This window comes from Photinus pyralis, unplaced genomic scaffold, assembly GCF_008802855.1.
Source record: "Photinus pyralis isolate 1611_PpyrPB1 unplaced genomic scaffold, Ppyr1.3 Ppyr1.4_LG3b, whole genome shotgun sequence".
Taxonomy (NCBI): domain Eukaryota; kingdom Metazoa; phylum Arthropoda; class Insecta; order Coleoptera; family Lampyridae; genus Photinus; species Photinus pyralis.
The window spans coordinates 13,023,911-13,035,947 of record NW_022170510.1 but is presented as its reverse complement, the minus strand read 5'-3'; the positions used below and the strand labels follow the sequence as shown (position 1 = coordinate 13,035,947).

The window sequence follows — 12,037 nt, the reverse complement described above, 5'->3', positions numbered from 1 at the left end:
CAATGTAAAGGGTTCTGATTGTAATTTTAATTCTTCATTGTCCACTTTAGTGGGAGGCGGTTTAAATCTTTCACTTTTTTTCACTGCTCATGCAATAAGCTTACCAGTTTCCGAGTTTCCACTTCGTTTCTAAACTGGGGTTCTTTCTCATTTAAAAATGAATAATAAACCAAGCAGAGTAGAAGAGCAATTGGACGCAAATGATACAATTCGACAGTGTCGACTAAGGTCAAGAGTATAATTATTGTCGTCACAGTTCAAGACGAACGGCATTATTTAATTAATACATGGATTTTCAATAGTCGACAGTTAACTATTTACTGCACGCGATTTACCTACCAATACAATTTGTTTTGAAAATCAATTCACGCCCTAAACCAAGCACAATTTATTGTTCTCGTTCTTACCCCTCAAATCTGTCTGTTCGCGCATATGTACCTATTTTTTTTCCAGAAGCGATAGATATTTTCTAACCGAGGAAAAATCGTGTGTTTAAAATTGAAAATCAATTTGAAACATCTGCCTTCAAAGCAATGCTAAATAATTAACCAAGTTTGCCATTAGAAATGAAGCAATTGCCATATACATAACGATTGGTTACGTATTTTCCCTTAAAATTTCATCGAATCATTATAAAGAAAACCTAAATATTTGTACACGTGGTAGGATGCCACAATTAACGACTTTACTTAGGTATTTGTCAATCCCTTTTCGGTCTTGCAAACAAATTCCTACCCCAAGATTCGAAATAAGAGGGCAAGATTCGAAAATTCCGGAAAATTCAATTTTACAAAACTTATGAAATCTAGCACACTGTGTGCTGTCAGGATGCGCGGTGTCTGCTGATGTGCTGGACAGAAAAGACCTAAATCGACTTGATCAATGTTCCGTTTAGAAGATTTACATATGTGCACACCCTATATCCTGACAGCACATGGCATGCTAGATTTAATACCTAAGTTTTCTAAAAGAATTGAATCATGAATTTCTCCATTTTTTTGTATATATCAACTACATGCATATGTTATGCGGTCGTACAGCAAATTGATTGCTCTTCTTGAAAAGCAAAAGCTGCATCGAAATTTCAATATGCCATCAGATAGATCGTGACCCGGTTTATAATTCGTCCAATTGTCAAAATTTACAGACACATTCCGCTCAATAGAAGTTTTTCCATAATGAAATATCAATATCAGCAGTGAAACAAATAAACGAATGTAGAGCGCTGATCATAAAAGGCACACCTATCCTATAAAAAAAAACAATAAAATAAGCAAATATGAGTTAGTGAGCGAATACTACTGTAATCTAGATAAAAGGATTAATCCAAGAACCTAAAAAACATCACAACAACACGATAAAGAAGGATTTATTCAAGGTTAGCAGTTAAAAAGTATAGCCATTATTAATGCCGCGAACCTTCCAGGACTAATTCGAGAATTTTCTAAAAGCTTTTTTTTTGCTATATAAGCAAATTGCATTGTGTTTGGTTTCAGTCTTAACATCGGCGCCAAAGTGATAAATAACACAATCCGCATTTGTGGTTAAATGTAAGTGTTATAAATGTAACTGCAAGTGAGTGATAAATATGAATTGATACTGTCATGTTATATTGAGTTTATCGAGTTAATTTTATATAAATGAACTTTTAGATAAATCAAACTGGATTCACTTTATTCTTAGACAGATAGGGACGCCATTTATACCATGATGGAAACCCTTCTTGTTCCATTAGCTACCATTTATGAGAAGGTTCGGGACTGAACCTAACTATCTCAACTCACAAAATAAAAAATGATTTCGTTCGAGATCCATAACGTTACCAACGAATATTTTCAGTCACGTGACGTCATCACCGGTGTGTGTGTAACCAAACCGAACCCCCCTAAAAAAGTTAACAACGCACGATGATACTGCGAATATTCTAGAAATCCCGACAGACATCCCGGCGGCGCCATGAAAAATTAGGGAATTAGGGGGGGGCATGAATTATTTCCCGAGATGCTGTTTTTGAATGTAAAACGTGTATAACTTGTCAAAATTTACACACATTCCGCTGAAAAGAATTTTGAACAAATCAAAGTGCACCCACCATACACAGTTTTTCCATAATGAAATATCAATATCAGAAGTGAAACAAATAAAAAATAAATAAATAAAAGGCACACCTATCCTATACAAAAAAAAACAATAAAATAAGCAAATATGAGTTAGTGAGCGAAACTGTATTACTGTAATCTAGATAAAAGGAATAATCCAAGAACCTAAAAAACATCACAACAACACGATAACTAAGGGTATATTCAAGGTTAGCAGTTATTAGTGCCGCGAACCTTCCAGGACTAATTCGAGAATTTTCTGAAAGCTTTTTCTTGGCTATATAAGCAAATTGGTGTTTGGTTTCAGTCTTAAAATCGACGCCAAAGTGATAAATAACACAAAATGATTTCATCACCGGTATGTGTGTAACCAAATCGAGCCCCCCCCCCTCCCCCCCTCAAAAAGTTGCCAACGAACGATGATACCGTAGCGAATATTCTAGAAATCCCGACCGACATCGCAGAGCCATGAAAAGTTAGTCGTAAAAAAAGAAGGCGGATGTGACGCAATCTTTCCGGATTTTGTTCTAGAACATTCGGAAACGTTCGGGAGCACTCGAGAACATTCGAGAAAAAACTGCTGCGATCTTTTGGCGCTTTTGCTTATATAAATTTAGTAGGTTCTTAGTTCCTTAAGTTGTCTTCTCTGAGTACATTTCGCGCAAAGGGGCATGGGGCAAGTGTTCGTTTGTGTCGTCATTAGCGCTATTTGTTGATTTATGAGCCCATAAATCTAGTTAGCTCTGCTTTGTTTCTGAAACCTGAGACATGAATTCTGTTACAGCTGTTGACGATTTATTCGTTGCCAACATGAAATTCGTGTTGCTGTTGGAAATATGGAAATGTCTCTAAAATGCGTAGGAAACATGTTGGGAATGTTGCAATGATTTTGAGATCAAACATTCAAAAAAAAATTGTTGGAAATTTTTAAAAAATTTGAAAACATTTAAGAAATTGCAGAAATTTCGCTACTGTTTTTTTTTATTTTTTTGAGAGATGTGTAGGAAAATTTTGGAAATGCTTCAAAAAAATGTTTCAAAAATTCGTTTCATAAACATTGGAAATGTTTACAAAATTATAGAAATTTTGGAAATGTTCAGAATTGAGGGAAGAATTTTTAAACGATTTTGGAAATGTTTCAGGAGCGTGTAGAAAATTTTAGAAAAGTGTAAAAACGATATTTTAGAGTGAAAAAATAAGCAATATTTCAGAAATGATGGAAACTTCGGAACATTTTGGAAATGCTAACCAAATTATTCTAAATATGTAAGTAATTATAGAAATGCTTCGGATATGTTGGAAAAGAACGAAAATTAAAAATTTTTTTAAATCGTTTCAAAATGTTTGGAACTGTTTTAGAAATTTGTAGAAAATGTTAAGGGCCAAATATAATATTTTGGAAATGGTTCGAAAAATTAAGAAATATCTGGAAAATTTTGAAAAAAATATCAAAAATGTGTAGCCATTTTCGTAATGTTTAAGAAATTGGAAATGCTTCCCAAATTATTAGAAATTTGTTTGAGAAATGTTTTATTCATTTTTGGAAATGTTTCAAAAACGTGTAGAAAATTTTAAGAAGCTGTAAAATAATACTTCGGAAATGGTTACAGAAAAGTGATGGAAATAGGAGGGAAAGTGTGGAGATGGGCCATGAATTATTTCCCGAGATGCTGTTTTTGAATGTAAAACGAGATGTAAAACGTGTATAACTTTTACATGCGACAACCAACTGGTCTCAGAATATGCCCTTTAATGATGGCAAGTAAATTTTTTGAAAATTGGGGGGGGGGGGGAGGGTGAACAGACGTTCTACCCTTCATGGTATTCTAATGAAAGGTCTCACCGAAATGAATTGGTTTGTACAAACTATAACTTTCTTGTGCGACTCTTTCCCGAGATCAGTAGGTCGCAGGCAGGGGGGAGGAGGGAGGTGGTAGAAATAATTTTATCTTTCACGGTATTCCAGTCTCTACAAAAGAAACTGTTTTCTACCAACTACTTACTTTCTGACTGCTGATCAAAAGAGGGGATTAGGGGGGGGGGGGTTACCCTTCATGGTACTCTAATGAAAGGTCTCAACGAAAGGAATTAATTTCTACCAACCATAGCCCTCCTCCTCGACTCATTATCGTGATCGTTGTTTACTTTTTGGACCTTCTACCTTCTCGTTAGCCCATATTAAATTAGAATGGAAACATAGATCAATTCCCATCCGCGACCTTACGGAAGTCAGTCTACATTAAGCATTAAATTACAATATCAGAGCGCAATGTAAATAAATACGTCTACATGTTATCATTGACTAATACCCCCCTATTAGTCAATGTGGGAGGGTATTAGTCAATGGTGTTATTGAAATAAATTCGCGTAACGTTTGTGTAAAGTCAGTTCTGACCTACATCCCAAAATCATATTTCATCCCCAATTTTTTGCAGATTCTCAAAACTACTAACTACCTATACATTTTGCTTGAATTATGGCAAAATGTGTAAGTAAACCGCGACCCCTTTAACGGGTTTAACCATTTCGTGTTGGTAGCATTATACTCAATTGATTTGTTAATGGAATAGAAGCGACACACCCTCAAACGTTATCCGCGAGCGGAAGATGCAATTACTCACCCTTAAAAATAGAAAATACTACTTTAACGGGAGGGGTTACGAGCTAAATGAATTAAGCCCTAAATACTGAACGCTGCACCCTTGAGAGATATTTGGCTCGGCTTGACACAAGGTGGTTATTTAGTGCAGAACAATAACTAAATGTCATGACATTAACGTTATTACCTACCTACTCGCAAAAATTAGGCGACGTTTCTACTCGTAAAAAAACGTGTTATGCAAGGTAAATGACCGTGAGATTTTAAAAATGCCATCAAACATAATTACCACGCTCGAGATTTAATTTTGATCTACCGCTGAACCATTTTCACCCTAGTTCTAGATGTGCGAAAGATTACCTAGAAAAACTAGATACGTGTACTGTTCGCTCTATTAGTATTGATTTAAAGGGACTGCAAAGTCAACACGTGTTACTGGCGGTCAATTTTCACATGTACCACATAAAATAATAATGAAAGTTAGCATAAAACCGCCGTTATCACTGACCTATTTCTGTTACGGTTCCCAAGATGAAAGATTTATCCAACGGCATGATATACCACAGAATCAACGATTCTATTCATCAGAAGCTTTAGGCCCTTTAATTAATTATTGTAATACAGGGTCGCTCTGGAAACGGTCGATTATCGCGGAAAATATACAAAAAGTTGTGAATCTTACAAATTTTGCTTAAAAATAAGAGAAGAAATGAAATATCGAATATTTTACAAGGTGTTCCATTTTTATGATCAACCCTGTATAATTAAAATTATTACTGCCTAGTAGACATTGAAGAATCCTAAAACTTTTGCATATAACTTTTTTCAGTTTCCAAACTTATCAGCGATCCTGTATACAGGGTGTCCGTTTTTTCGAGCTCCAATATGGGGGAACTGGCTTATATTTTAAAAGACGTAATGTAATTTAAATTGGGGCAAATTTACGTATTATGGTGCCCAATGTCCGAGCCAATGTCTTCAGAGGTTGCCGAGATTTTTGTAAAGATCTGGAGAAGGCATGAAAAGTCACAACGGAAACGTTACAAAAATTGGTGAGAAATGTTTCCAAAGAGACGTGGGGGAGAGTAAAGACAAAAATGTACGCGTAAAGAAAGCGGGATGGAGGGTTGAAGCAAGCGTGAACGAGATGCACAGTAACCGTGAGAAAGATACCAAAAAATAAAAACTGGGAGAGAAATGAAAGAGCCGTGCTAACGTAAAAGGAGATGTGAAGAAGGCTTAAAGAAGTAAAATTACAAAAAAAAAACATAAATAACTAACGAATATATAGAAAAGCAAACGAAAATATCATTTTATTTTCAAAAGAATTCGTACCAAAATAATGGAAGTTCAATAATTATTATTGTTCTTCTGTGGTTTTCTCTTTCTAGCATAAACATCAAGCTTTGATAAGTTCATATGATTTGATGTCACTGTAGTCACCAAAAAACAAGCAGGTACGTACCAAGGAAAACACTAGAATTTCAGTTGACATATAAATAACTTTCCTCTGTTAAATGGTTGTCATATTGGATTTGTACACAATTTTTTTTACTTTATTTTTAATGATATATAATTTTATAATTGATCCAAAATACTATAATTATTTTTAACTGCCTTAATTAATTTAATAATCAAATTAATAATTAATTTAACTGGTATTTGTTCAAGTATCGATCGTCTTTCATCCTTAAAAAAGACTAAAAAATATCTTTAATCGTGTCTGTCATTATTTAATAAAAATTTAATAAAAAAATAAATTAACCTAATCTGCAGAGGAAGACCGAGGTTAGAAATAACCCACTTTTTCACAACTATTAAGCAAATAAAAATGAAATTTTACCCAACGGTAAATCAATAAAAATGGCGTTTGATACCAAGACGTCCGAGATTTTAGTTTCTGAAAATAAGAGAACTCTACACAAAGAAAACATCTGCAAACTTTATCATTTTGCGATATCTTATCAATTTAAATAAGCAATAATTTCACATTAAATCAAAGACGAAACACATCCATAGCGTAATCACCTTTTTAAAGTGTATTTCAAAAAACATCAAATGTAATTCAGATTAGTCAATTAGATTTTAGAGATTGTTAAACGAGGGGTGGTCCGCTCTCCTAAATAGGTACACAAATTAGAAATGTGTATTTATAAATACTATTTAAATACAAGAAATATAACAAATTCCTCTTAAATACGGAAAAATACGGAAAAATACTGTACAAGTTAAAAAGTAATCGTAAACGATTTACATAAAGCGCATTTCCACTTGCATTAATTTCCCATTTGTAAGATGCAACTTCTGTTAAAATCGTAAAAATCCGGCCACAAATATGAAAGGTAGCGTTGCACATGGGCAATCAATTTTTGTCGTGCTACTTCAATGTCAGTTTATGAGAAGAATTTCATTTCAATGCTTTTCTAAATAAGAAAGTTGGAACTGCGCATGCGCAAACCTAAATTTTGAAACTAATGTAAGATTTTCCTTTGTTCCAAGCGCCTAAATATCAAATTTCACTTAAATGCTTCAATAGATAAAAAAAGTTGGCACTGCGCATGCGCAAAATAAAATTTTGAAACTGGCGCTAAATTTTCCTTTATTCCAAGCACCTATGTATCAAATTTCATTTAAATGCTTCCATAAATAAAAAAATGGACACTGCGCATGCGCGAAACCAAATTTTGAAACTGGCGTTAGATTTTCCTTTATTCCAAGTGCCTATGTATCACATTTCATTTAAATTCTTCCATAAATAAAAAACTTGGCACTGCGCATGCGCAAAACCAAATTTTGAAACTGGCGTTTGATTTTCCTTTATCCCAAGTGCCTATGTATCAAATTTCGTTTAAATTCTTCCATAAATAAAAAATTTGGCACTGCGCATGCGCAAAACCAAATTTTGAAATTGGCGTTTGATTTTCCTTTATCCCAAGTGCCTATGTATCAAATTTCGTTTAAATTCCTCCATAAATAAAAAAGTTGGCACTGCGCATGCGCAAAACCAAATTTTGAAATTGGCGTTTGATTTTCCTTTATTCCAAGTGCCTATGTATCAAATTTCATTCAAATACCTTTATAAGTAAAAAAGTTTGCAATTCGGTTTATAAATGGTCGAGATGCGAAAAGGGCACTGTGAATTTTGAATCGATTCGATCCAACTTTTGGCATTGCGTATTATATGGCTAAATCTATGCCCATATTGAATTTCATGCATTTCAGTTCATAACTAACGGAGATGTAAAAGCGATCGAACATTTCTAAACAAAGTTATCGTTCACACGGACAGATAGATGGACAGACAGACAAAGGAACAGACAGACAGACCAACCGGCAGGCGACAGATAGCAATGCAAAATTATAAACGATCTCTAGGATCGTTAATAAACGGCAAAAGTGTAAAATTATGGAACATGTAAAAAACGGTTTTTTGTTTTTTTACAATAACTTTTTTCGTAAGCAGTACAGAAAAAATTCGTTCCTTGGTACAAGACTCGACACCATAACGAACCAATAGCGAAAAAAGTAGAACAATAGCTCTTAAGATAAAGAACTAGTAGCGTGGCAAAACGAGCGGACGGCCGGACGGCCACAATAGCGCATTTTTTTTTATTTTTGTGGAAATGCGCTAAAAATACTAAGAAATAATAAATAATACGAATGAGGGTTCAAAATTGATAATCGGTTTTTGGTCAAAAACTCGAAATTTTCAAATGGAAAGTACTCGGGAAACTATATCTTTACTATGCATCAAAAGAAAGAGCATAAAAAAGGACAAACAAGTACTTCAATTGTTTATGCTCTATCAGAAAAGATAGTGCCATTTGAAATAAGAAAGTTCCGGTACCGTTCTGATACAACCGGAAAAGCGGCCATCCTGAAAATATTTTTAAATGAATCCTTTTGATCGATTATTCAAAAAAGGTAATGGGTCCCGAATTGAAATTCAAACCGTTCTTAAGTTACTTCTAATGGTCCACTTAAAAACACCACCCTGTAGAGTTAGAATGTTTTAATTGGTAAATATTAACCAACGATAGATCTGTCACCTTTTTTCGCTTTTTTTATTCGGCCCTAATTTTAAAAAAATCAAAAATAGACAACCATCCATTCCGCGAGCCCTTTGCCGCTCGCTTTAGATGTTGCAATATTGCATACATTTGGCATAATGGCCAAGAAAAAGAAACCACTTAAATAAATTAAATTATTTTCCTCTTTATAGATCGTTCAGAATGTCAGGGCAACTGGAGGGCCAACCAGATATCATTACCTCATATGAATCTGAAATGGGAGTGGTTTTTCCGGAATATTAAAAAAAAACTTACTGGTTTTTATAATCAAATAGGCTCATCTGTAGAAGAAAAATCGTTCTTAAAAGATGCTTTTTTTCATTTTGAGACTCAAACGGTCCTACAGAGTACACTGATGTATCTGCTACCTTCATGCACGTGGGTGACCATGAAGAGGGGGGGGGGCACTATTTATTAGCTACGTCACCTGATATTGTGCTAGTTTCACACACATGTGGGACACCCTCTGTATACACAAATACTGGGAAATACCTTGCATTTTAAAAGTAGGTAATAATTATCGGTAGGTGTATTACCAATACTTTTGAACGAGGCCGTTACACAAATTAGATGCTATTACCTGCACGTGTGACAATACGTATTTTAGGCACTTCCGTGTGCATGGAATCGCGTGTCTGATAAAAACTCGGCCACATTTGAAGAAAACAAATAATTTATGTGGCAATTTTGCAAAAATGGTGGATTATTCTTGGTAATTAATTCCATCTACAATCACTCAAATGCTCAATGTCTACGATTTCTGAGAGGAAAGAAAACCGATACTTATTGCATGATATTCTCCAATAACACCTGCCTTTTAATTACCTTTTCATTAAATATCAATCACAAATGAGATCTTTAAATTTTAAAAACAACTTTTCAAGGTAAATTGCCATCTACAATTTCTAAGCGTACGAGTGAAAGTTTTTTAATGAACTATTTTTTTAAATCACAAAAAACGGAACGATGCACCAATCAAAACAAACTAACCTAGGTATCAATAACAGTGACAGAACAATTTACGTGAGGTGTTTGTGACTTACCTTTAAGGTGATTTAATTAAAAATTCAATTAAAAAAATGGCACACGCAGAACATTTTCGCGACAATAACAAAAATTCTACGTTAGCACAACTCGGAACAACAGTGCATTTGGCACTAGTTTTTCTACCAATACAAGACGGTTTCCCCCGTTTCCCACCTGTTAATCACCAAATGTCCCTAAAGTGAAACAGTAACCTTTAATTAGCGGAATGACAGGAGTAGATAATTCAAATTTGTGTTGTTTTGGGCACTTTTTAATTAACTAAAGGCAGATTTTTATTTTCCCACCATCGCGAAAAGTGAAATAGAAATTATGTATTCGTTTTATTACAGTCGGACACAGTGGCGTAGCAATATTCATAATTCCAATATATTTTTTTTTAATTGAAAGATGTAGAAGAGATAAATGGACTTAACCCTCGGTTTGATTTATCGCATATACTACAGTTGTTGTATTATTATATTGTAGAAATAATCACTTGCGAATTTGTTGTATCGTACGCTACTGGCGACGTGAGACACTGCACTATTTTGACGGATTTTTTTGAGGTTAAAATTTCAGTTTTCGAATATACACGTCATAAGGGGCAACTGAAATGGATATAACAATATTATTTAAAGCCTGTGTAAAAACAGTAAGAACGACAAATAAAAATTTAGGTAGAAAAGAAGAGAGCACCAACATACTGAAGATTTCTCGTGACACCAACCTCAGTAAAGCTAAAGAAATAGTAAAACAAATCGGAAAGTTGCACGACTTCCTTATTGAAAATCGGATGGGTTACTTAAACGTTGTTAACTATTTGTCGACGAATAAAACGATGACGGAACTTGACCGTCAAGAAGTCGACACAGTTGCCCAGACTATAATCAACAATTGTACGACAGAGTTAACCACCTGCCGACAGACTATCCACCTACAGAAAAACACGAAACAAAAGGAGGAACACTATGAGAACGTTATCGACTCGATTGACCGTTACCTTAAGCAAGTATCAAAAATCTACACAGAGGCGAAAGCGGTCCGAGTGAAACGTGTACTCGAAGCTCATAAACTATCGAAATTAGAAACGAAACCCGACCAACCTACCTCGAAGGACCCCGTCCGTAAACCGAGCATTACAGTGCCGATGCATACACATGAAACGGTCGAAAATCAATTATCTCCCGAAGAAATGCAAATGTTCGAATCCGAGAACGATCTCATGTTTGACGAATTGAACAGTTTATCGGACGAGGTGAAGCAGATCGAAAGCAAGGTCGTGCATATATCGGAGCTGCAGGAGCTGTTTACCGAAAAAGTATTGCAACAGGAGCAGGACATCGAAAGAATCGCAACGACGGTAGTGAAATCGACCGACGATATGAAGGATGCGAACGAACAGATACGGCAGGCGATTCAGAGGAATGCGGGATTAAGGGTGTGGGTTTTATTTTTTTTGTTAGTGATGTCTTTTTCGTTATTATTTTTAGATTGGTATAATGATTAAATTCCTAATGTATATAGCCATTTTGTAATTTAAAATTAAAAATCTGAATAATACGCGTCTGGTATATTTAGTTTTGTATTAAAATACTGAGCAATTAGAACGATGCACGCTTTAAACCTTATCTTTACAAAATTGCAATTTGAGGCATCGGTACCTTATGCTATTGTATTGACATGCAGAAATAAGATCTTTAAATTTAGTGAAAAAATTAAAGCGGCTCATTTTTTCCTTTTTCGTGTGTAACTAAACTAATCTAAAACTAAAGCGAAAATCGTATTACTGCAATTTCTGGAAAAGCTTTCAGGTCAGAGTTTCGGTAAAAACCGAATGAAAATCTTTTTATCTACCTTTTGGGCGAAATAAAAAAATTATAGTCCCTACTGAAGAAGCTAAAAACAAAAATCCTTCTAAAACGACTTTGTTTTCTAGTTGTTTTCTGTTGATAAATTGTTTAAATTTTGAATTTTAAATTTTTTCATATTAACAAGATTTATCATTGTCACATTCACATTCAATATTTTTTAATAAAATTAGGCAAGAATTGAAGTTCTATTGAACAATTGATTGTTAACCTTCAAAGTTACCCATAAAGGCTTGTTAAGCCTTAGCAGCAAGAATTCAAGCTATTTTTAAGTAGTTAATGAACTTGTATAAGTCTATATTTTGAAAATATAAAAAAGAGATCAAAATTCTCTATTAACTTTACTAAAAATAATTAACTAAATAATTTGAATAA

At 34.3% G+C, this 12,037-nt stretch overlaps 2 protein-coding genes across 5 annotated transcripts in view; one reads left to right on the top strand and one right to left on the bottom strand.

The window, feature by feature from the left end:
- LOC116166689 (probable phospholipid-transporting ATPase IM) overlaps positions 1-9,949 on the bottom strand; it is a 55,864-nt gene extending 45,915 nt beyond the window's left edge. For 3 of the 4 annotated variants that reach the window (XM_031481740.1, XM_031481744.1, XM_031481745.1), the window contains exon 1: positions 9,812-9,949. The gene's annotated coding sequence lies outside the window, so the exon portion shown is untranslated. The remainder of the gene's footprint in view (positions 1-9,811) is intronic. The other variant, XM_031481741.1, reaches the window with a different exon arrangement.
- Positions 9,950-10,090: 141 nt separating this feature from the next.
- On the top strand, positions 10,091-11,354 carry LOC116166692 (syntaxin-18). The gene is made up of 2 exons (XM_031481751.1): positions 10,091-10,233; positions 10,281-11,354. Exon 2 carries the CDS (start codon positions 10,408-10,410, stop codon positions 11,299-11,301), a length of 894 nt encoding a protein of 297 aa, XP_031337611.1. The 5' UTR covers positions 10,091-10,233; positions 10,281-10,407; the 3' UTR covers positions 11,302-11,354.
- Positions 11,355-12,037: the final 683 nt, after the last annotated feature.

Excerpts from the sequence above, each read along its gene's own strand:
- LOC116166692 (XM_031481751.1), top strand. The coding sequence starts at position 10,408 with ATGGATATAACAATATTATTTAAAGCCTGTGTAAAAACAGTAAGAACG.